The sequence below is a fragment of the Monodelphis domestica genome, chromosome 7, assembly GCF_027887165.1.
Source record: "Monodelphis domestica isolate mMonDom1 chromosome 7, mMonDom1.pri, whole genome shotgun sequence".
Taxonomy (NCBI): Eukaryota; Metazoa; Chordata; class Mammalia; order Didelphimorphia; family Didelphidae; genus Monodelphis; species Monodelphis domestica.
The window spans coordinates 135895599-135920889 of NC_077233.1; the positions used below are offsets into that span (position 1 = coordinate 135895599).

A 25291-nucleotide genomic window follows, 5' to 3' on the forward strand; every position below is an offset into this window, starting at 1 on the left:
TTAGGAGAGCGTAATTTAAATGGCATGTAAAATTTGGGATTTGTCTGATATTGCTTGCTGTGGTCTTACATGCGTTCCCAGAAATTGAAAGCAAAGGGTAACAAAAAACTATCCAAACTCTAAAAGAGGAAGAAATTGAAGCACTGAAGTTATTAAAAGTTCGTAGTTGGGCCAGGTCTCTACTGTTTTTTACATCTCTCATCTCTCTCACCTAGAATATAACCCCTTTGAAGAGGCAAGCCCGTGTGATGTTAAGTGCCCTAACTGGGTAAGTTCCAGTGCCACTAAATAGCTGTATGATCTTGGAGGAAAAAAAAATCACCTACTTTCTCTTTGCCTTAGGTTCATTCCCTGTTAAATGAAGATTCAATTTCTACATTCCCTTTTAGCTCGATGTGTCTGTCACTGTCAGTCTTAGGGCACATAACTACTCATAATACTTCTCATCATTGGCAAGCATCCCATTAGCGAGAATATTTACTAAGTAGTTGATTTGACTAATTGCTATGAAAATACTTACAGTCTATAGGAGTTAAGGGGAAGGCCTGAAAGCCAAAGTCTCTGCAGTACTTATCCTTTACTGAAGAAACCAGAATCCAGAAGAATTAAATGGGAACACGAAACAGAAAAAAAAGACAAGATTCTGAAGCACGTTAACCGAGAATTAAAACTACATTTCCCAGCAAAGAGCACGTCGAGGAAAGCGTACGATTCGAGTTCCAGATCCCTTTCCACAACACTTGGAAGAAAAGACTACATTTCCCGGCAGGACCTTCAGGTGCGCGCACGCAAGCGCACTAGTATCCCCTAGCCCGGGAACGAGGATGAAAAAAGTTCAGGGGGGGTGTTGCAGTTGCTGTCGCTGCGGTCTTCATCGCTGCCGTCACAGTTGGCTCGTTTTGGCTCGTCCTCGGTAGGTGGGTTTGGGTAGCAGCCATGGGCCTCAGGCGGACCAGGGGAGCAGGGGAGAAGGGAGCGGCAACATCTCACCCGTTGTGGTCCCCCCATCCTGGGCCAGGCTGTGGTGCCCCAAGACACTAAAAGTACGCATGCGCACACTGCGGAAGCTCGGGGAAAGGGGGGGGCAGGGAGGTCACGCGCCCGCCGCGGAGGGTTCTTTGTTCGCTTGGGCTGCTCCAAGAAAATCACGTGAGGAGGCGGCCTTTAGAAGCACGTGGGAGGGGAGGGCGAAGCATTTTAGAAGCACGTGCATTGGTGAGAGGAACTGAGGAGAGGCGACCAGCGAGGAAGGAGACCATGGCTTCGAAGGGTATTTCCCCCGAGGGCAATAGTAGTGATAGTAGCGGACATTTAGAAAGCCCTTTAGAACAGTCCTTATTAAAGCTTCACGAGGTCGGTAGTGCGAGCGAATACCTCCATCTTACAGATAATAATAACCAATAACCTTTGTGCACAGGCTTTAAGTTTGCAAAGTTCTTTCTCCACGGCCACTCTGGGAGGGAGGTAGGGCAAGTAGTACTCCATTAATGGAGGTGGAAACAGCATCACGAGGTATCATGACTTGCCCAAGGAACCCCACCCCTCTTTCCATTTCATAGCATTTCTGCTGCTTCTGCCATAGCTTAGGCCATTATCACCTGAGACATGGATCTCCAGATTGAAGATTTCCACCTTTCCTTCCTCTGCCTCAGCCAGACTAATTTTCCAAAACTACCCTTTTCAGCACGAAAGACCTTGCCTAATTCCCTTTTTCTTATAAGGTCAAATCCAAACTCCTTTGGTGTCTAAGGTCCTCTAGTTTGGTATGATTTAACAGCTGGCCAAAACGAAGAATTTCTTTTGGATGGAGACTTGTGTGTATTAGAAGCTGAAGCCATTGTAAAGGGAGAGGTTTAAAGATCAGAGAATGTATCATCTACTTTAATCCCTTCATCTTCCAGATTAGAAAAACCGGGCTGAAGTACAAGAAAGTGAAGGGACTTGTCTTGGGTCTCAAGTAGTAAATTGCTCTGATCATAAGGAACAGATGTGGAATTAGAACCCAAATATTCTGATTTCTATCTTGAAGAAAGGGAGAAAAAGTATGGAAAAAACCTCTAGAAGTTACAAGGAATGGAATTTACAAGTACAGCTCATTTCCTTGCCTTTAGTCTTTTTCTCCTTTCCTATCCATTATATTACTAGAATAATCTGAACACTAGATTTGGAGGCAGAGCTCTTGGGTTCAAATACTAACTTCTATTTATTAAATCTGTGACTTGGTTAGAGTGACTTTACATCTTTGGGGTTCAGTTTCTTCATCTGAAATGAGGAGAATGGCCTACAGATCTCAGGTCCTATATCTGGTTGTAAAAACTAGATCCCATGAAGTCCACATTCTCCAGGACTCCTCTAATCAATTGCTTCATTTGTCTTTTCAGGCTTATCTGTCATTTGCTTCTTAACATAGCCCTTTTGCTTTAACCATATCTACATATTTTCTGCACCTGTTCTTTCCTTTCTGTTCTTGTTTGTTTGATTGTTTTGGTTTTTTTTCAGATTTTTTCCCCCTTATTTTTAAAATTTTTATTTAGAATATTTTTCCATGGTTACATGATTCATGTTCTTTCCCTCCCCCCTCCCAGGGTTGATGAGCAATTTCACTGGGTTATACGTGTATCATTGTTCAAAACCCATTTCCATATTATTATTAATATTTGCAATAGAATGATCATTTAAAGTCAAAATCCCCAATTATATACCCATCAAACCATGTGATCAATCATATGTTTTTCTTCTGCCTTTCTACTCCCACAGTTCATTCTCTTTTTTTTTTTTCTGTTCTGATACTGTTCTAACCTGGAATTTTCCCTGTTCTCCAGCACAAATCCTATACTTTAAGGCCTTGGCTAAGACAAATTTTTGCCTAACTAACTTCATCTCAAATTTATAATTCTGTTACTTTGAATTTCCTTTAATACTATCTGTAATTGGGGACATATAAAATTTGCTAGTTCAGCAATTTGTAACTAAGTTACAATCCATGGTTATTTGTTGCTCTTAGTATTAATCTCACAGAACAGATGAAAAAACTGAGACCCAGAAAAAAAAAGAAAAGAAAAAATTGTTTACAGAGCTAGTGAGTGGAACAGCTAGTATTCAAAACTTAGTTCTCTGACTCCAAATTCAGTTTTTTCCTCATTATATCTCATGATATAGCATTTCTTCCTAAATGATATGTAAGCACAGGGAGTACAAAGACCAAATCTTTTTTTTAATTTCCCCAATTGTTAATTCAGTTGCCATACTTTTAGGAGGTACCTATTAAATTGTTACTGAATTAATTAAATTTACTGAATGCCATGGTGTTGTTGGTCCTAAAGCTTTAGTAGTTTCCCCTTTCATAGGCTTTTGATCATTCTTTTGCTCCATTCCGTTACCCTTTCTCACAGGAAGCCATTTTTACCACAGCCATGGCCTTGGTGTCAGCAGATTCCCGAATAGCTGAACTACTCTCGGAGCTCCATCAACTAATCAAGCAAACTCAGGTAATACCTGTACTCTTTCCCTGAGAAGAGGAGATGATCTTGTGAAAATTAAGAGTGGGTTACATAAAGATTGAGTATAAATATAAAGTATCTGGCTGGATGATATTCATATATTGAATACGTTATGAAATATTGATTAGTTGCAATATTGTATTGAGTATACAAAGTAGAGACTAGATATTCACAAGTCACAATAAGGGAAATGAAATGTAGTCAGGAAATTTGAGGTTTTTGTTTCTGAGTTTTGATTATTCCTTTTTCTCTTTTTAAAAATTATTTATTAATGCTAAATGTCAGTTCCATGGCAGAAGAGTGGTAAGGGCTAGGTCAGGGGTGTTAAGTGACTTGCCCAGGGTTTTCCAGGTAGGAAGCATCTGAGGCCAGATTTGAACCCAGGACCTCCCATCTCTAGGTCCTGCTTTCCCCATTAAACCACCTGATTGCCTCTTATTAATAGTTTCTTTCCTCCTATACTATTAACAATAGGTGAGCAAAACATGCATGAAGTATATATGTTGGAGAAACTAGGTATATGTATGGTACAGCAAGGGTGTAGAGATGTGCATCTTTAAGCAAAATTTTAATCATGAAAATGGGTAAAAACCCTAATCACTACCCCCCTTTCCTTTATCAAAAATTTGAGCAAAACCAACCAACCCACAGACCTGAACACCCCTTCCCCCCATCTGCATCTGATAGAGCCCCGAAGCATAGTTGAAACAGTATTGGCTCAGAAGCCAGAGGACACAGGTTCAAATCCATTCACTGATGCTATGTGACTTTGTACAAGTCATGTAATCTCCCTGAACCTAAGTTTTATTCTCTATAAAAAGAGGAGGTTGGACTAGCTAACGTCTGAGGTTCTTCCCATCTCTTAAATCTTTGACCCAAATCAAGTAGTGCTTCCTTTTCAATTTATTAGTAATCATTTATCAGATAGAATGAAACAAATCTCTACTCTTTTTCTCTTCCCTCTCCCTCCCCCCACCAATCTTTACATCTTTTCTCTTCTCTCCACTCTTTTTTCTTTTTTCCCATGCGTTTCTTTGGAGACTGAGTCTACTTATGTTACTTAGGCTAGAAGCTTTTTCTGTGCCCTCACTAGTCCAGTCTCACTACTGATCTGATATGCTGACACTCCTTAGGCCAGTTGAATGGCTCTCTACTCACAATATAGAGTGTCCCAAAAGTCTTAATGCATTCTTTCAAAACGAAACAAAAAACTATTACTTTCCATCTTAGAATCATTATGCATATTGGTTCCAAGACAGAAAAATAAGGATAATCCATGGAGATTAAGTGATTTGCCCAGAGTCACACCATTAAGAAATATCTGAGGTCAAATTTGAACCCAGGACCTCCCATCTCTAGGATTCTAGAGATCTCAATCCTCTGGGCCACTTAGTTGCCCCCTTTAATGCACTCTTAACATCTTTCTAGGACTTTGGGAGTGTCTTGAATTAGTACTTTATGTGGAGCAGACACAAGACAAGGCACAGTACACTGTAGCTCAGAAGGCCTAATCTTGGCCTCCCCAGTAAGCAGGGATCATAGACATGCATCACTCTTTTTGGTATAAATCTTACTTTTTTTTTTTAACCCTTACCTTTCATCTTAGAATCATTATTGTATATTGGCTCCAAGGCAGAAAAGTGGTAAGGGCTAGGCAACCAGGGTTAAATGACTTGCCCAGGGACACATAGCTGGGAAGTTATCTGAGGCCAGATTAACCCTTCCATCTCTAGGCCTGGCTCTCAATCCATTGAGCCACCTAGCTGTCCCCTAAGCCTTACTTTCAAAGGGTTTGTTTAATCAAGGAAGACAGCATGAATATGTATAAATATTTACAGAAAACATGCAAGGTAGTTGGGGTACAGGCAGCTGAGATCAGAAAAAGCTTTGTGTCAAAGGTGGTGATTGATCTGCATTTCTAAGAAAAAGAAGGATCTGTGAGGCAAAGAGGAGCATTCTAGGCCTGGGGACAGCCCAGGGAGACAGGAGAAAGAATGAGGGCCATATGTGAGGGTATAGAGGAAGCCTGTTTGCAACAGTATTGGTTTTAGGAAGAAGAGTAATGTATAACAAATGAGGCTGGAAAATAGGTTGCAGCTGATTGTGAAGAGACTTCCAAGCCAAACAGTGGGAGAGTGTATATTTGATCCTAGAGATAATAGGGAACCATTGGAGTTTGTTGTTTCCAGTTTTTGTGCAGGGACTTTTTGAAGAACATTTTAGGTGAAGAGAGTGATGGGGAATGAGCAGGGAGGAGGCATTAAGGTGTCTTAGCAGGACAAAATTTCTCTTTCTCTTCCTCATCTGCCTTCTCTTCATCCCCATAGGAAGAACGCTCACGAAGTGAACATAACCTGATTAACATCCAGAAGACACATGAGCGAATGCAGACAGAAAACAAAAGTGAGAAATGGGGGTAAAGGAGCATTTGAGAGAGAAGTTAGCCTACTGTGTTACCAGGTCTGTATCTTTCTTGTTGATTTGTGTTTCTGTGTTATTCTTCAGTCTCTCCCTACTTCCGGACTAAGCTTCGAAGTCTCTACACCACAGCCAAGGCAGATGCAGAGGCAGAATGCAAGTGAGTGTGGTTGTACACAAGATTCTTTTTTCTTGTCTTTGTTTCTTGCATGTTCCATTGAACTTATTGTAGTTCACATCAGTGGCTTTGCTACCACTCTCACACTACCCCATTCTTTACTAGTACAAATTCTCCTATTCTACACCCCATTATAGTTTATATTCTTCATCTTCTTACTCTCAGGCTATTTTTCATTTATTCTACACACCAAGCTGCTTCTTTCATTTAGGCCATTCATGGTCCATCCCCTTCCAATTTATTATATTGGTCTTCTTCTTTTGTTCATGATTTCCCTTTGCTTTATATGCCTATTCCCTGTCATCAGCATTTCCTTCATCTTTTGTCCATTTTCCTTTGCCATTGTTGTATGCCTGTTCCCTTTTGTTTTCTGTCCATTGTTTCCTAAAGTTTGAAACTGAAGTTTAATGCCATGGCTGACACTTGAATGTGTTATAATTGGTCTGACATTCTGAATGAGAGAGATAATTCTGTTCCTTTGATAAAGCAAAGAAGAAACCTTATTTTCCACTGCTAGAAGATGAACTTTTATTTCTTTTTTTAAACCCTTACTCCTTCCATCTTAGAACCAATTGGCTCTAAGATAGAAAAGTAGTATGGGTTAGGCAATGGGGGTTAAGTGACTTGCCCAGGGTCCCACAGCTAGGACATGTCTAAGGCCAGATTTGAACCTAGGACTTCTTGTCTCTAGGCTTGGCTCTGAATCCACTGAACCACCTAGCTGCCCCTTGAGCTTTTATTTCTGAAATAAGTTTCAGGGAGTTTTTCAAGTCTAGGCGTGGCAGAAATTTATTATGAGTCATTAAAACATTATAAACTTGTTTGAGAAATAAAGGTACTTCCTGCTAATTGTTCTATGTAGAGTAACTACTTTTTCTTTCTTTTCTCTACTGAAGTGGAAAAAGAACCACTTGACCTGGGCACATAAGCTAGCACTACTTGCTGAGCAGCAGGAAAATACCACACTTAATGCCTGATTGCTCTTGCCTCTAGCCCATCAGGGGTGATGAATAGCCAAGAAGACACTAAGAGCTAACCCAAACTCCTCTTATTTTTTTTTTTAAACCCTTACCTTCCACCTTGGAGTCAATACTGTGTATTGGCTCCAAGGCAGAAGAGTGGTAAGGGCTAGGCAATGGGGGTCAAGTGACTTGCCTAGGGTCACACAGCTGGGAAGTGTCTGAGGCCAGATTTGAACCTAGGACCTCCCATCTCTAGGCCTGACTCTCAATCCACTGAGCCACCCAGCTGCTCCCCCAAAGTCCTCTTATTATCTGAGATAGTAAAGGGAGAGGCATATTGCCAGGCAAATGTATTTACCATTTCCTGCTTGTTCAAAGTTGCCATTTCATCTTTCAATTCAGTTCTGCCCTCAAAAATTCTTCCCCTTTCATAAAAGGTGAGTCTCTAGGTTAGGAAGCTAGAATTTGGAGAATTGATTTTTCATCATTATAAGAAAATCAGGATGTAGAATGTTAGATCTGGGAGAGACCTCAGAGATCATTCTAGTCCAGGGGTCCTGGATTCTTTCAACAGTGCAGTAAAACTGAAGACTCTTTCTCAGAATAATATTCTTAAATGTATATACATAGAATTAAATTGAAATACAATCATCTAAATATTTTTCAAACTAGTTTACAGATGAGGACAAACATTGAGGCCCAGAGAAGGAATGAATTTATGTATAGTCCAAAGCAAGTTAATACCAGGATTACAATTAAAATCCAAGCCTTCCAACTCCTATTCCAGCTTTTTTTTCCCCCCTAACAAGTCATGCAGCTTCCTATGTATCCTTTGAGCAGGTCTGATAGCAGAGAAATGGTGAGGATTTTTGTCTGAAAGGTATGCATTATGCCATAGAAAGAAAGAGTGGATGTCAATGCAATGTAAACCAAAAGAATGAAGATGAATCATACCACTCACCTCCTAACAGAGAGGTGATAAATTTAAAGTGGAAAAAAGATACAGTTTTTAGACTTGGCTAATGTGGACATTTATTTTGCTGGACTTAAGTAGATACATATTGAGGTATTTAAAAATTAGGACTTTCAGGAAAAAATAGATTAATAAAATACTGGTTACTTGGGGGTGTGGAGGGAAGGAGAAAGCATAAGACTGAAAGTTAGAAGATATGGATGTCAATACTGCCTGTGTTACTTAGCCATGTGACTGTGGAGAAGTCATTTATCTGCTCTGAGTGTTTATTTGCAAAATAATAAATACTTGTGCTACAATAAACTCTCAGAGTTTTTGTAAGGAAAATGTATTGTAAAGCACTATATAAATATGGGTCTTAGGTTCTTCATCTGTAAATTGTGGGTGGGTCTAGAATATATGGCTTCCCTAGTGTCCCTTCCAGGTCTAGATTTCTAAGTTCTACGAGTTATTACTCATTTAAAGTTTGTAAGACTTAGATTTAAAGTAGTTGTATAATTTTTAAAAATTTTAAATGGCTAAATGCTATCAAATTTATAAACTACAGGTCATAATTTCAGTAAAGATTCCGTCCTCATTCAAAACAAAATATGCATCCTATTTCTGATATTCTTGGACCTCTAATGGTTCAAGTGGTCCAGAGTAGAGACAAATTAGAGAAAATCAAGAGTTCATCATCTTTGGTAATAACATTTGAACTTTAAAATTGTCTTTGGATAGAATTGACAGTTCATTTGGACAGAAAACAATGTACTTTAGCCTTTTTTAGAAAGTCAGAAGATATTGTGAAAGTCTCTGAGGAGATTCCTGATTTGTAGATTGTGAATTTGGTTATGTGCTTTAAGGCCAAGGTGCAAGTAGTGATTTCAGAGCATCTAGAAAGTCTAATGTATTTCATAAGTAAATTGTGATCACCTGAAGATAAGATATCTTAGCCTGTATTGGGCCAAGAAAGTTATAAGAAAACCCAGACAGTCTTCTTTCCCCAAATGTCCACCTCACAACATTACCTAAGATATAGTTGTCCAATGTGGTGGGAGCTCCATCAGGGGACCCTGGAAACCCTAGTTCCAACTGCCAGCCCCCATGAGTTTGTTTTTACTTCTCTTCTTCCCTTCCTTAGTATTCTTCGAAGAGCTCTAGATAAGATTGCTGAGATCAAGTCTCTGCTGGAAGAAAGGCGAATTGGTAAGTTGGAGCCTTGTTCTGTGTATGGACGGGGAGAGGACCATCTTGGGATATGATGATCGTGCTTCTTGTTCCTGTGCCACCTCACCTTTGATTTCCAGGGGAAGTGTCTATGATTTTTGTTGTTGGTGGAGTAGCATTGAGGACAGTGCTTTTCTCAGTTTTTCTGGTGCACATTCACTACTTCCTGCATAATCTTCACACTCTCCTTACCACATTTTTTTGTAAGCAACTATAAATCTTGTCCCCATTTTGTGTGGTTATTGGTGTACAAGTAAAAGATTTTAGCAAATGTTACCCTATAAGGACTGTCCTGTAGATATATTGCAAGGTTGAAAGTTGATGTTGGAGTTATTCCCACGGTTTGTCAATGATGCTTCTGATAGAGAAGGTCTGAAGAGATGCCATGGCTGGATTTCCTATTGGTGGTCTTATTCTTATGCAATCACATGATTGTATATTTAGTAAAATAGTTCTTCATGTTTTGAGTTCTTTCCACTCTTTCAGAGCTTCTATTTTAGATTTTTGTCTTTAGACTTCAGTCAGTTAAGCATTTATTAATAATGCCTGTTATGTGCCAGGCCTTGGTCTATGAGATAGATATTAAAAGGAACTGACAGGATTCTAGACTTGAGAGCAGAGAAACAGAAAGGGACAATGTGTCAGGGATTCACCTTGAATAGAGTTGGGGTTAGAATTCAAAAGGAATCTCATTGCCAGAGATTCCCCTGTTTGAGTATGAAAGGCGTTGAGATTAGGGGCCAGTGGTTAAGACTAGGGAAGGATTTAAATTTAAAAGCATTGTTAGGGTGATTGTGTGTAAAATCTGGCAGAGGGGGTGGGAAGGAAAGAGGAATGTTTCTTGCCATGTAGTATAGGATTTCACTTCTTCTCTTCTCCCACCCCAGCGGCTAAAATCGCAGGATTGTACAATGATTCAGAACCTCCACGGAAAACCATGCGCCGAGGGGTGCTGATGACACTGTTGCAACAGTCAGCCATGACATTGCCCCTATGGATTGGGAAACCTGGGGACAAGTAAGTCCAGGGACTTTGGGGAAAGGAGTTCAGGCAAGATTTGACTGGAAGGTGGTGGTTTAGGATTTTAAGAATTCAGGATTGAGGGTGAGAGTGGAGATCAGGAGTGTACTTTAAGAATGTGGATCTGTGGGTTCAGTCCAAAGTAGATTTGTGAGAGAAACAAGGGATTGTGATCAGGGAGAGGTGCTTCTGAGGTAGGGATTTGTAACACAGCCCTTCTACCCCATAGGCCTCCACCCCTCTGTGGGGCCATTCCAGCTTCAGGGGACTACGTAGCAAAGCCAGGTGATAAGGTGGCTGCTCGGGTGAAAGCTGTGGATGGGGATGAGCAGTGGATTCTGGCAGAAGTGGTCAGTTATAGTCATGCTACCAACAAGTGAGTGAAAAAATGTGTTTTCCTCCTCTAGAATGTGTTTCCTTTGCCTTCTTGGGTTTCTCTTATTAGTGTTAGCTTTCTTAACTCATATATTTTTCAGCCTTGTTACTACATTGTCATCCTTTGTTATTTTCTGGAGAATAACTAAATCAGAGATTTGTTCTTTTTTTCCCCTGTAGATATGAAGTTGATGACATTGATGAGGAAGGCAAAGAGTAAGTGTCCTACTGAAAGCATGATTACAGAGGAGGAGAGGGAGGAATGTGAGATGAAGGTAGTGAAAATGAATCCTGGAAGAGTGAGAGTAGAGGGACTGCTTCCTAGGAAATAGTTCTTGTGTATTTTCAGGGCAGAGAGTCATACCTACTATCTTTTCCCCTACCAGGAGACACACCTTGAGCAGAAGACGCATCATCCCACTACCGCAATGGAAGGCCAATCCTGAGACAGATCCTGAAGCTTTATTCCAGAAGGATCAGCTTGTTCTGGCACTGTACCCCCAAACTACCTGCTTCTACCGGGCTTTGATCCACACTCCTCCACAACGGGTAAGGAATGGTGGCATGACTCTGAGAACTTCAGTAATTAATGTAAGAGATTAAAGATCTTGAGTTGCCTAGTTGGTTCCTAATATTAGGGTTTCTAAAAGAATGGGGAGAACTTTTGTGTGGTGGTCTTTTTCATTTTGTCTTGAATGAGTAGATGGGGTCACAGTGTCTTCTCAAACAGTTTTATATACTACCTTTGGTTTCTAATTGTGACAAGGAAATCACTTTAAAAGACTGATATATATTAATTAATTAATTTAAATTCAGTCAAGATTTGCACTGCACAAGAGAAGCAGTCTGTTAACTGGGCTATAGGGAAGGTGTTTTCCATCTCTATTTCAGGGAAGGAAATTTCCTCATTCAAAGGTTCAGAAACAGGTCTGTTTCTGATAGAGTGGGTGTTTGCCAATTGATACTGTAAGAAACATTTTAGATCTTCTAATTGGGCTTGCATTTTATCCTCAATATCTTCTATTTTATCCTCAATATTTTCTATTTTATCCTCAATTTTTTTAATTTTAGCATCTCTAAATATAGTATTGAGGAGTACAAAAATGACAGTACCTATTAATATAAAAATTTGGAGGTATCCTTCATTCCTCAATGCCCCTAATTCTTCAGCTGCCATATAATTATCAAAGAATGTAGTACTCATTTTTATATATATATTTTGTAATTTCACAAAACACATGGGGAGCAGGGCAAAGCAACAAACTTTCCACAGGGTTTGTTTTTTTTTTCCTAATCCAGGAAGTTGTTTCTTAAGGGAAAGGATATTTAGAAACAGCTCTTCCAGCCAGGACTTTAGGGTCCTGTTGCTGATATTTAAAACAGCTGTTTTCTGTCTATCAGAGTCACACAGCTGGGAAGTATCTGAGGTCTGATTTGAACCCAGGACCTTCTGTCTCTAGGCCTGGCTCTCAATCCACTGAGCTACCCAGCTGTCCCTTAAGATTAAAGGGAAGAAAAAGAAAATCTGCTGATTCCAATTTAACTTAAGGAGAAAAGAGAAGAGAGAAAAAGTTTTTTATACTCACGTTTTCTAGCAGCTGTGTCTTTAAGCCAAGTTTGTTGTTAAAAGGGACTAAGTGGTGAGACGGTAGAGTAAAAAGGCAAGGAATTTCAGAAGTTTATTGAGAGAATTCTTTAGACTCCCGTGTGGTCAGCCACAAATGTGACAAGGAAATCACTTTAAAAGACTGATATATTAATTTAAGGTCGCCAAGGAATTCAGCTATGTAATTCCTAAATGAAAACTCAAGTCAGCAGTCAACCTTTTATGGAGTTTAATTATGGAGTTTAATTACAAATTACAAACAGGAGGAAGAAAGGTATTAGAGATAGAGAGAGAGAAAGGGGAGAGAAGGGAATAGGGCTTAAATACCCCTTCTGTTTAGGCTGGGCCAAAAGGCCCAAGCCCTTAGATAGCTGAGGCAAAGAAAAGAGATCAGTCCCTATCACTCATGTGACCAAAATGGAGAAACAGTCTCAGGGGCCTCCACCTCCAGCTTTCTTCAGAGCAAACTTCTCAGAGTACAACTTCTCAGAGCAAAACCTCTCCAACCACCCACCTCTAGTCCTCAGACCCCGCTATCTTTAAGGAAACCATCCAAGTTCCCTCCCCTCAGTTCTCACATCTACCAATCACTGTCCATGTCTTCCCTGTGACAATGGTGGCTCTAGCTTAACCCAGGACCGCCCAGAGGTCTGTGGCTTTGCACATGTCTGTTGAAGGTCATATTCTCAAATAATTAAATCTTGATCTATGCTGCAGCCCTTCCTAAATCCTGTTAGGACTGAGTAGGGTGGAAATTGTATTTTCCAAGACCTGGTTCTGTCATTCCAAGTATCTCTATTGTATCAATTCTAAAATCAATCATGACTCAAAGAACTTCCTGTTCTATGCTTAAGCATAGGTCAACGCCCTTTCCATTGCTCAGCAAAAGGTTTCTGTCCTAAAGTAATCTTAAGTAGGGAGGAGAAGGAACCTCCCATGCCAATGGGGTTCACATTCCAATAGACTATCAGTATGAAATTTTCCAAGTATGAAATTTCCCAATGGTGAAATTTCCAACATTTATAAGTCTAAGAAATTTTAAGGTTTACATAATAGAATCTTAGAGTTGGAAAGAATCTTGGAGGTAGTCCTCTAGTCCAACATCCTATCCAATGGATTATTTTTGATAGATGGTTATTTGTCCTATGTATGGACATTTTTAGAGGGAATGCCTTGGGATTAGTGACAGGGGAGGTCTTGAAACTTTAGTAACTTTGTGACAGTCTATTCCACCATTTAAGAGCTCTAATTGTTATAAAGGCATTTCCTCAATACATGCTAGTTTCCCATATACCTAAGTTGAGGCAACAAGCAATTAGCTTGTGAGATTTGATGGTCAGAGTTGTGACTGACTATTTTACTTTATTTCCTTGTCTATAGCCCCAGGATGACTACTCTGTCCTGTTTGAAGATACCTCTTATGCAGATGGCTACTCTCCTCCCCTCAATGTGGCCCAGAGGTATGTGGTGGCCTGCAAGGAACCCAAGAAGAAGTGAGGTTCGGTTTGACTGAATCATGGACTTCGTTGACTTGCCTTTGTTTACCTGACTCATCTGCCATGCCCTCTTCAGGGGGAAATTGATGTATCATTCACTGCGGACTAATAAATATACAGCCCTGTCCCCCACATCAGCAGTGAGGTCTTAATCTGTTTCCAGGACCTAATATCCTCAGACTTCAGTCCCCTTCCCAAGTTAGAATGGTAGAGCTGTGTATACTATCCTTTGGAATTGAGTGCCCTGTGATCTAGAATAAATCATTTTTTAGTCTCAGTCTAAAATATCTAGGCAGAATGCCATTAAGAGTGGGTCAGATTTTTTCCTATTAGTATATAGGGGAGCTAGTTTTGCATGTTTAAAAAAGATTATTAGAAGGCTGAAAAAATTGGGGACCAATGCAGAAGTATGAGTTGATGACCTTCCTCCTTGTTGCCATTCAGAGTTCACTGTGAAAGTGAAGGTCTGAGCCAGCCATCTTCTTTTCATAGTCGGCATCAAATCTCTCATTTTGGGCTACAGTGAAGATGTTCTTCCAGTCTCCAATAGTACCTACAAGAAAATAGAATAAGATATAGTATACCGTAATTGGAAGCTACTTTCTCTCCCTTTAGACTTTGCATATGTCAAACTTGACAGGCAGTGATAGATGTTTCCATTGATTTTTTTTATCTCAAGCTGTTTTGTTTCTAGAATATTCCCTCTGGTCCTCCTACTCTATATTATAATCACTTTCCTGTCTGCTATCTGAAGTCCAAGAATGCAAACCTAGGTTCTATTTGATTCTATTTCCTACTCTGAGGTGATTTTCAGTACATTGGCCCCTCTCTGTCATAGAGCTTACCCTTCCTCATGAAGGGGGAGATGGAGTGGTCCATGAGTTCAGTGGGGACAGTGGTATAGTTGGTCATGGGGTTTTCTCGCATCTTCTTGAAAGATGTCTGTTGGACAATTCGATCTAGGATATCTTCTGGCAGTGGTTTTTCTAGAAACTCTGTGATCTTCAGAATTTCCCTCTTGGGATCCTGGAGAATGGTAACAGTTGAAGGAGAATTTGAGTTTGAGATTGAAAAGGGTAGTGTTGGAGAAACCAAGGCAGGTAGGGATGGTAGGATTGTAACAAGAGCTGGAAAGGATCCCAGAGTCAGTATTTGCCTTTAATTTTACATATGAAATGGGTTCAGGGAGATAATTGACTTGCCTAATGTCACACAGATAATAAGTATCAGAGGTGTAATTTGAACTCGGTTCTCCAACTCAAGAGCCATCTCTCTATACCCTACCACACTATTTCATCTGTAATGATAATGTGAATTGAACTAAAGTTAAGATCTATCATGACATAGATCTTTGATTTCTCTCCTTTTTTCCTAATTTTTAATTTGGATTCTAACCTGGGTTGTAAAGACAGTAGACACTCAAAGGATCTATGGATACATTTTAGGGGAACTCTGAATTTGGATGGGGAAAAAAAAATTACATCTTTCTTCTGAGGAGTCTAGGCTTCATCAGGCTGCCAAATTGGTCAATGACCAAAAAAAAAAGATGAACTCCAGTTTTCACTGCATAATTATTCTGATAAAGACTAGAGCATTCCAGTCCTTCTTAGTAACCCATACTGATTAACGTCAGTACTCAGTCAGCCAGTCTTAATATTAGTCCTAGTTTTGAACCATATCAAACTCCTTGACCCAATTTAGTTAGAAAGTCTTTTGGAGAAGGTAGAGGTTGAAAAAGATTTGAATGTAATTATTAGATGAAGACTAAGATGGAAATCTTGGAATGGTCTTCCTAGGCAGGATGGTTCTCAAAGTGTGAGAAGTGTATAGGCTTTCTTCTTGTATCCACCCTAAACTCTCAGTACCTATAGTTTGATTATCAGTAAGGGTTTGGCCTTGGAGAGGATTTCCTGGTAAGAAATATGTTTCTTGAGACATGGGCAGGAATGGAAGATGCTGCTGAGAAAGAGGGGGAAAGCCTTGCCTTTTTCATGTCTTCAAAGAAGAGGTAGAGAATTGGGTGCCGTTTGGTCAACTCCCACCATTCTGATACATGCTGATACCAGGAGCCATATGATACTGATTAGAGGAAAAACAAAAACTAAAATTGGCCTCATTCTGCTCCGTTCACCCCATCTTTTCTGACTTCCCAGTAATTCATACCTTACCTTGCCCAGCCATAAATTTCTCCAGGAACTCCTCCCAGGTCCCAGGGTCAGGGTGTACCTTTGCCATCTTATAAAAGTTGAAATAGGAGGCTGCCACATCCTTGGCATTTCTTGCCACATAGATGACCTGGAGTAAGAAAGAGGACTCACAGCCTAGTCAGGAGAAGAGATTTGTTCTCTCTGGCATTCCCTATTGATCTGAATTATTCTTGCACTATACCAATTGGTAATCAAATACTTTACTCTGATTCCCTTTCCTGCTCTGAAAAGCTGTTTGAAAGAAGTGTATGTATTAGGTATATCTAATTCTCTTCAGCTCCCAATTCCCTCTTTCTGTCCCTGGGAGTTTGGTATGGTTGGGAACTCCCTGCTTCCTTCTTTCTGCCTTGTATCTTTACCTATTTACCTTGACTTTTTGATCCAGCAAAGTCTGGGGGAGCAGTGCCAGAGGCAGATGTGTCTTAAGTAGACGTGGTGCAGGTGTTTCTTTTAGAGATTCCATGCCTAAGGAAGAGGATGGGTGGAGTTGGCAGAGGCACTTAGAGACATCATTTCTCAAAGGCTTTCTTGCCTCAACAAACAATTACAAGCAGCAGGCTTCATCCTAATTGTCTTCCCTCTTTCCCACCTTCCTTTTTCCATTAGTACCATAATGGCAAATATGTGGCACATGTGCCATAGAGACCTCTTTGTGAACAGGTGCACTGTCACCCACCAGAGTTTGTTACTAGAAAGGCAGAGACTTGGGCAAAGCTGTTCCCTTCTCTCCGCTGCACTTCCTGCCTCTCTGCCCAGCAGCCCAATGGAAGTGCTTACTCCCTCCACTGGGCTCAGCCACTCCCTTCTCTTTCTCTCTCCTCTAACCTGGCATAAGGGTGGATTTGGGCAGGCTGCACTCAAGTCTCTGAGGGGGGAATGGCACGAGGTCTACATCACTGCTCTAGTCCATTTTCTGCCTCTTTAACTCCTTTAGTTTCTCACTCCTTAACTTTTCCTGTTTCTCTAGCCCTTCCTACCCTCCACCACACTAGTAGCTCAGTTACCTGAGGGTATCCCTGGGGCCTTGAATTCGAGAAATGGCACTCTGATGAAGATTGGGGCCCTTTGGCATTTCTTCTGGTCACCCTTCTGATAGATCATATCTAGGATCTCACTCACCCAGGTTGTTCCTGCAATGAGAATGCAATGTAAAGGGAGTAGGAGAAGCTTATCTCTGATATAACATTAGATTCAAGTTCTTGAATCTTCAAGTTCTTGGTTATATCAGAAGCTATACAGGAGTAGACCTCTGAAGGTAAAAAATACCGGAGGGCTAAAGACTCTAGATACTGACTAGAGTTTAGCAGTTAGAGAACTGAGAAGGAAAGCAGCAGAAAGTTACAGTTCTAGAGGGTTTTCTCACCAGATTTGGGGTAGGTACTGATGAGGACATCATCCGGCCTGGCCTGAAAAATTTTCAGCTGTTCAAGAGCTTCAGCAAAGTATTTGATGAGTGGATAACCCTTCACAGACACCAGAGGTGGCCGAGAGGTATCTTGGATCAGCTCCATACTGTAAGGTTAATGATCAGATCAGATCTGGAAGCTATCAGTTAACTCAGTTCCCTGGACCCTCCTTTGCATGTGCATCTTCCCTTACTGTGGCTGATTTTCTCTCTCCTTCTGTTTTCCCACATGAGTATGCTCCTTTGGTATAGTTTTATAGAGGGATGGACTTTTGGAGCCTTCAGTCTAACCTATGCCTAAAAGGAATCCCTGGGCACCCAATGAGTAGTGAAAGAACCTCAGTTTTCTTTTTTACTCAATGATATTGTTTTCCTAATTATATGCAATAACCATTTTCAGCATACATTTTTGGATATTATAAGATCCAAATTGTCTCCCTCCCCTCTCCTCTCTCAAGAGATGGTAAGCAATTAGATCTGTATCATACATGTATTATCATGCAAAATATTCTTCCATATTGGTCTTTGTTGTAAGAGAATAATCATATAAAACCAAAACCTCAAAATAAAACCATAGTAAATTAATGTGAAAAATAATATGCTTTGATCTACATTTGACTGCAATAGTTCTTTTGCTCAGAGTTCTTCAAATTTGTCCAGGTCACTGTATTGCTGAGAGTAACGAAGTCTTTCATAATTGATCATTACACAATATTGCTATTACTATGTACAAAGTTCTCCCTGTTCTGCATATTTCTCTCATCAGTTCATGTAGATCTTTCCAGCTTTTTCTGAAATCATCCTCACTATTTCTTACAGCACAATAGTATTCTAGGTATCAGCATGAACCACAGTTTGTTTAGCCATTCTCCATTTGATTGAAACTCAGTTTTTAAGACTTCCAGGGTATGTTCATGTATTCATTCTGTTTCTGACAGGTCCAGTTATTCAAGCTTTTTCCTGTATTGAACCTGTACTTGCCTCTTTGGAACTTCTTTCTTGCTTCTGACTTTACCTACTGGCACCAAATGGAGCAAGTCTAATCTGACTTCTTTCAGAGATAAAGAGAGCTATCAGATCCTGAATCAGTAAATGCCTGCTATGAACTTGCTATGAACCAGGCACAGTGCTGCACACTAGAAATAATAAAAGAGGAAAAACATAGCCCCTGCCCTCGAGGAGTTTACAATCTAATAGAGTTGACCTTGCATGAAGCTAAGTAGATAGTATGGTAGTGGATAGACTTTCAGTCTAGAGTTCAAATGTGACTTCAAACACTTCCTGTGTGACCCTGGGCACAGTTACCTAACCTTATTTGCCTTAGTTTCCTTATCTGTCAAATGAACTGGAGAAGGAAACAACAAACCACTCCAGGATCTTTGCCAAGAAAACCCCAAATGAGGTCATCAAGAGTCAGACATGACCTTTTTTTTTTTAGTTTTCTGTCAGATTTTGTTAAAAAAAAAAAAAAAGGCAGATCAACATTACAATTCAAGAATCTAATCTAAGTATGCACTTGACAATGAAGCACATCTGAGTATGGAGTGAAAAAAAAAAGTTTTTCCAGAAAATCTTCCACTATTTTATCTCATTACCCAAATAATAAATCACTTTTGCTGGCCTTTTGTTAACTGGAATCATAAACAAATAACTAAAGATTTATTGCTATGAAAACAAATCGGTAGTACAGTAGTATGAGTCTTGGGTATTAAACATAATCAGTCAAGTTAAGAAATTGAAAACGCACTAAGAAATTTTTTGTTTGTGAAAAGTCCACAAGCCAAGTGACCCAAGAGCAACTGAGATGCCTGGTCTAAACCAAACAAAAACAAGCTATAAATAGGGGGGAAAGGAGACCATTAACCAAGGGAAGACACTGGAATTAAGAGAAGTTGGGGAAGGCTTCCTGTAGAAGGTAGGATTTTAGTTAGGACTTAAAAGGAAGCCAGAGAGGTCAGTTGGTGGAGCAGAGAAGAGAGAGCACTCCAGGGATGAGGAACAGCCAAAGAAAATACCTGGTTCTCAGAGATGACTGGCTTATTTATGGAATAGCCAGAAGGCCAAGATCACTAGATTGAAGAATGTCAGGGGGAGTGAGGTGTAAGAAAACTGGAAAGGTTGAGGGGAGTTGGGTTAGGTTATGAAGGGCTTTAAAGAACAAATAGAGCATTTCAGTATTTGATCCTTTGGAGGTAATAAGAAACTGGAGTTTGTTGAGTAGAGAAGGGTGGTGACATGATCAGAAGTGTGCTGTAGAAAAACCACTTTAATGACAGGAAGATGAATTGGAGTGGAGAGACCCATACAATTGTAATAGTCCAGGCATTTGGTGATGAGGACCTGCACTATTATGGTGGCTGGATCACAGGAGAGAAGGGGGCACTTTTCCTTTTTTTTTTTTAAACCCTTTATTTTTCTTAGTATTAACTCTAAGACCAAAGAATGGCAAGGGCTAGGCAAATGAAGTTAAGTGATTTGCTCAGTCACACAGCTAGAAAGTGTCCATGGTCAAATTTGAACGCAGGTCCTCCCAACTCTAGGCTTGTTGCTCGATCCATTGGGCTGCCTAGTTGCCCTAGTGTGTAGGGAACATTTTGAAGAGATATTGCAAAAGTGAAATCAACAGATCTTGGAAAAACATTGGACATAAGAGTGTGAGAGAAAGAGTGAGGAATCCAGGATGACTCCTAGGTTGTGAGCCTGAGGAACTGGAAGGATAGTGTTGTTGCCTTCTACAGTAATAGGGAAGGTTGGGTAGAGAGAAAGAGTTCATGTTGGGCATGTTATTTAAGGACATCCAGTTGGGAGTTGTCTGAAAGCAGTTAGAAAAGTGAGAATGGAAATCGGAGAGACTGAGGCAAGAAGTTTTTAATGACAAAGTTCTCTCCTGGATCTCATTGTCAACCAGTCCTTCTCAGTCTCCTTTGCTGGATCTTTATCTAGATCATTGCCCACTAATTGAGGACATCTCCCAAGTCTGTCCTCTTCTCTTTTCCCTTTATACTCTCTCTTAGCAATCTTATCAGTTCCTATAGATTCAATGATCATCTATGTGCAGATGATTTTCAAATCTCTGTATAAAGCATAGTCTTTCTTCTGACCTCTAGTTGAACATTACTAGCTGCCTCTTGGGCATTTGTCCCTTCTTGAAAACATCAGCCCCATAGATATCTAACTATAGATAGATAGATAGATAGATAGATAGATAGATAGATAGATAGATAGATAGATAGATAGATAACTCAACATGTCCAAAACAATTCGTTATTTCTTCCACCTAATTCTCCTCTCTTCCCAATTTTCCTATTTTAAAATTTTTATATTATTATTTTTTTAAACTCTTACCTTCTGTCTTAGAATCAGTACCATGCATATATTGGTTCTAAGGCAGAAGATAAGAGTTAAGTGACTTGCCCAGAGTCACACAGCTAGAAAGTGTCTGAAGTTAGATTTAAAACCAGGACCTCCTGTCTCCAGGCCTGACTCTTTATCCACTGAGCCACCCAGCTTCCCCTTTCCTATTACTCTTGAGGGCATCATTATTGACTCAGACTTTCAACCATTATGCCATCTGTACTTCTTCACTTATACTTATTCCACATATCCAATCTATTTTGAAGTAGTTTAATTTCCACCTTCACAGCATTTCTCTTCTACATCTCTTCAGCACAACTACTAGTCTCTAGCACACCTTCATCAGCTCAAATAGCCTTCTGGTTGATTTTCCTACCTCATGTCTTTTTGCCTTCCAATCCATCTTCTACTTGGCTTCTAAAGTGACTCCTAGAATTTCATTCTGGTCATTACACTAGTAAACTCTAGTGGTTTCCTTTAATCTCCAGGATCAAATATTAAATCATTGGTTTGCTTTTAAATCACTTTATAATCTGCCTCCTTTCTCTCTTTCCAGTCTTTTTATTTTATTCCCCTCGTTTACTCTTACTATCCTAACAACATTGGCCTTTTTGCTGTTCCTAGAACACATACCATTACATCTTTGGCCCCCATGCACTTTCAGCAGCTTCAGTCCCCAGGCCTGGAATGCCCTACACACTCACTTCTGACTCTTGGCTTATTTCCAGATCCAGCTCAAATCCTAACTTCTGTAGAATTTATCATAGTGCCCACCAATGATAGATAATACCTTCCTTCTGAGATTAAACTATGTTAACATTTGTACAATTTTTGTAAAATCCAGACTTAAATTTTTTTTTTGAGAAAAAAACTTCAGGAAAAGATCATTAACTCCCCAAATCAAGAAAATGAACTGTTTGGAGAAGGTGCCATAAAGAAATCTAAAAGAAACCTACACTGCATCAGAAGATGCAGAATGAACTTTGGGATGTATTGAGTGAACTGAAAGGGATTAAACACATTTATTCTGAATGTAAACTCTTATGCCAAAGGGGATTGCCCCCTAACTGGCTTTTTGTCAATGCATGTACCAATCATTGGTTTTGCTCTCTCTTACTTCCTTCTTATCTCCAACTATTGTAGTTTCCTCTTAGAAAGTACAATATTGTATGCACCCTTAGCTAGAAGATCTTTAGAGGTATAAGCTAGTTATGTTAAATGATTCATTGGGGAGACTAGTCTCCCAAAGAATCACAGAGGGATTGTGAAGATTGGATTAACTCTCCCCTTGCCTATTTTTAGCTAATCAAATCAAGAACTTAAAGTACCCCTACTTTCCATTAAGCATGAGAGTTCACAAGTAAGTCACTTACTAAAGTAAATGACAACTCCAAAGGCCACTGCTCCCCCACCCACCTTAAGCAGTGCTAGGCAAATTGAAAGACTTCCATTGGTTTCTGTGAAGAAGGAGAAATGACAGGAAGTGACTTGGAAAAAAGGAATATAAAAAGAGACCAATATGGTCTAGCATTCATTCCTTTCTTGGCATTTGGAGAGATTGGTTTTGGGCATTCCTTTCCTGGCTGCTGAGATTCCTACTTTGGCTTTGGAAGAGGCCCAGTTGGTGGAACCCTGGCTGAAGACACCACTGGGACTTCTGGCTTGGAGAGATTCTTGCCTCGGTGGCTCTGTGAGAAGATCCTCTCTGTTCATTGGTGTTTCAGTGGGACACTCCCTTCAGCATGAGTTCTGTGGAGAGACTCTTTTCCTTGGATCCTACATCAACTTGCTGATGAGTGACTTGGACTTCCATGTGGAGATGAACTTTGTCAGGGAGCAAGCTGAATTTCATCAGGTCAACACTTAGGGTAGGTTAGGCAATTCCTTACCTCTCTCCCTCCATACTTCAACTCTTTCTGTTCCTCATTATAAATAAAAGCTGCCAACAGTTTTTTTCTGGTTTAGGGATAATATTTTTAATTCGGCAACCACAATATTGAATTTATAACTCTCTTATTTGATCAAAACCCCAATTTAACCCTTACAAACTGTATATATCTAGTATTCAAAAATTTTTTGCATGTTGTCATCTCCATTAGAATGTGAGCTCCTTGAGGGCAGAGACTATGTTTTAGCCTTTCTTTGTATTCCCAGGGTTTAGCACAGTGCCTGGCACATAGCAGGTGCTTAATAAAGGTTTTTTGACTGACTTACTAGAATCTGACTCTGGCATCTTGTGTTTTAGCTATCCCTTTCAGTTTTGGGTCATTTGCAAATCAGATGAGTTCTCCCACTATACTTTTTATCTATGTCACTGATTAAAAAAAACAAACAAAAACCATTAAACAGAGGATATGGCACAGATCCCTTTGGCTCTCTACTAGACACCTCTGACAAACTGACTTTGATCCATTAATAACTTTTTTCATCTATTCATTCAGCTAATTCTCAGTGAAGCCAGTTATATTATTATTTCATCCACATTTGTCTAAGAATGGGATGAAATATTTTATCAAATGTTGTTAAATATAGGTAAATTATATCTATGGCATTCCCATGATCTAGTTCAGTAATCCTAGAGTTTTTCTTTCCATTCTCAGTCCATACTTAGATTTCTAGAGCTTTACCCACCTCCTCTCCATTATATGTTTTCATATTGGCTTCTGGGTGATTAGTTACTTCCATAAATCTAATCTACTAAATCCCACTCCTCTCTTCATCATTTCATTCCCTGATTACCTTTAGGGGTTCTACCCAGATGTGTACTGGAGCTAGTTCAAATTAAAGAGCCAATTGTTAAATTTTCAGCATGTGCATTTACATTTTAGAAATTAGCAAACACTACAAAATCAGAGCTTGATGTATTGTTTCTTGATGATCTAGACTTAAAGTGAGGGAAAAAATGTAATGCAGACTACATTTCAGAGTATGACATACTACATTTTTTTCCCTTTGAGAGCCATCTGTTAGTATGATTCAGCATAATGAATTAAGTTCTTTCTGGTCAGAGTTCAATATTGCAAAATAGATTTAATCCAAGACCGAGTTAGCAACAACAACAAAAAAATTGTGAATTGAATTACAGACCCTATGGGTTTGGGAAGGTAACAAAAGAGCAAAGTAAGAGAAAACAGTCATGAAGTTAGGCTCCCTTAACAGCAAGAATAGTGGTAAACACTGAAGGCAGGAAGAACAAATGGTAGGAAGAGGTTCATGTTGGAAGAACCTAGACAGTGTTGAAGTGTGTTTTTAGAAGAGAAGAAAGGAGAGGTAGAGCCATATCCTGGGAGTGATAGAAGAATGCAGAGCCCATCCAAAAGGAAGGGAGGGGCTTGTTTTTAGCCAGCTTTTCACTGTCCCACTTCCCTCCAAGCTCCCCTCACTTTCTCTACTGACCTGAGTTTTCCAGGATCTGGAGGTATGCTGGTTGTGAAATCAGAGTATGGAGAGAAAATCAAATGCTTCAGGATTTAAGGTTCAGTGTGGGCGTGGTAGGATTATGAAAGGGGGCTGACTAGGATTTGTTTATAGGAAAAGGAAGGGAGGAGGAGGAGCAAGAGGAAAGGAGACAGCCCACTAATATGACTTAGAGGGTTATAAAAAGTGAGTATGTGGAATAAAGGGGACCGGGAAAGATGTCAGTGTTCTGCAGGAGACAAGTAAAGTACTCTTAAAATTCTTGGTGCTACTTTGATACTAAAACATTTGGGGTTAATAAAGGAATCTCAATTCCCTTGCAAAAATACCATCCATACTTACACTGCTCCCCCCTTGTGTGTTCTCGTTTCAAAATGGTGCTGGCCTCAGATTCAGGATCTGAGCCTAGGTCTTTCTCCCTGGTCTCAGGGACCAGGAAGTTAACCTTTCTGTCTCTTAGCAGAAAAAATGGGGTTAATACTATATATTATATACCTTACAATGTTTTGAGGAATCTGTATAAGGGACTGTGTAAGGGTGAAGAGAAATCAAGATGATACATCAACTCTTTTTTTTTTTTTAGTATTGGTTCTAAGACAGAAGAGTGGTAAGGGCTAGGCAATGGGGACTAAGTGATGTGCCCAGGGCCACACAGCTAGGAAGTGTCTGAGGTCAAATTTGAACCCAGGACCTCCTGTCTCTAGACCTGGCTCTCAATCCACTGAGCTACCCAGCTGCCCCCTGTCAATTCTTTAAGAGAAGAGATTGGTTGTTTTTCTTGGCTTTTGATCTCTATATCCCCACTCCTAGCATGATGCTTGGCACTCAAGAGATGATAAATATTTGTCTATTAATTGAATTGTAGCATTTAATCAAACTAAACTACTTGCTATTCCCATAAACATCTCATACACTTCATTCCTGTACATGGAACAGGGTGCTGGACCTCTTTCCTGAGAGGGGGAAAAAAATCTACCAGTTGTTCAAGGCTTAGCTCTAATGCCATCATGAAACTTTCCCTGATCTTCACACTCAAAAATTAATTTTTTCTTCTGCTCTTGCATAATAATAGCACTTTTATCTCTGATGTATTGTTTTGGGTGTGTGTTAAATTATAAGTGCTAAGAGAACAGCAAACAAATCTTAGCTTTGTAATAATAATAGTACTTGA

At 39.8% G+C, this 25291-nt stretch overlaps 2 protein-coding genes across 6 annotated transcripts; one reads left to right on the top strand and one right to left on the bottom strand.

Moving 5' to 3' along the window:
- Positions 1-525: 525 nt before the first annotated feature.
- Positions 526-13869, top strand: SGF29 (SAGA complex associated factor 29). 4 transcript variants are annotated; one of them, XM_007499444.3, is made up of 10 exons: positions 526-1043; positions 3393-3488; positions 5828-5903; positions 6006-6078; positions 9155-9219; positions 10128-10257; positions 10490-10636; positions 10816-10851; positions 11022-11184; positions 13622-13869. In XM_007499444.3, exons 2-10 carry the CDS (start codon positions 3414-3416, stop codon positions 13736-13738), a joined length of 882 nt encoding a protein of 293 aa, XP_007499506.1. In that variant the 5' UTR covers positions 526-1043; positions 3393-3413; the 3' UTR covers positions 13739-13869. The 4 variants fall into 4 exon arrangements, with proteins under 4 accessions (XP_007499506.1, XP_007499507.1, XP_001364593.4 ...); XM_007499445.3 differs by having other exon boundaries at positions 530-913; XM_001364556.5 differs by lacking the exon at positions 526-1043 and adding an exon at positions 1194-1353.
- SULT1A2 (sulfotransferase family 1A member 2) lies at positions 12456-24246 on the bottom strand. 2 transcript variants are annotated; one of them, XM_001364485.3, is made up of 8 exons: positions 24100-24246; positions 17308-17456; positions 16949-17074; positions 16312-16409; positions 15906-16032; positions 15722-15816; positions 14583-14763; positions 12456-14290 (listed from the first exon to the last, which is right to left on the bottom strand). In XM_001364485.3, exons 2-8 carry the CDS (start codon positions 17453-17455, stop codon positions 14178-14180), a joined length of 888 nt encoding a protein of 295 aa, XP_001364522.1. In that variant the 5' UTR covers position 17456; positions 24100-24246; the 3' UTR covers positions 12456-14177. The 2 variants fall into 2 exon arrangements, with proteins under 2 accessions (XP_001364522.1, XP_007499510.1); XM_007499448.2 differs by lacking the exon at positions 17308-17456 and having other exon boundaries at positions 24100-24218.
- Between the last annotated feature and the right edge of the window lie 1045 nt (positions 24247-25291).

Coding starts and splice junctions, on each gene's coding strand:
- SGF29 (XM_001364556.5), top strand. CDS start 1,258: ATGGCTTCGAAGGGTATTTCCCCCGAGGGCAATAGTAGTGATAGTAGC. Junction 6,079..9,154: donor GATGCAGAGGCAGAATGCAA/GTGAGTGTGGTT, acceptor TCCCTTCCTTAG/TATTCTTCGAAGAGCTCTAG. Junction 10,258..10,489: donor ATTGGGAAACCTGGGGACAA/GTAAGTCCAGGG, acceptor TCTACCCCATAG/GCCTCCACCCCTCTGTGGGG.
- SULT1A2 (XM_001364485.3), bottom strand. CDS start 17,455: ATGGAGCTGATCCAAGATACCTCTCGGCCACCTCTGGTGTCTGTGAAG. Junction 16,410..16,948: donor GGCCCCAGGGATACCCTCAG/GTAACTGAGCTA, acceptor CCTCTTCCTTAG/GCATGGAATCTCTAAAAGAA. Junction 14,764..15,721: donor TCTTTGAAGACATGAAAAAG/GCAAGGCTTTCC, acceptor ACCATTCTCCAG/GATCCCAAGAGGGAAATTCT.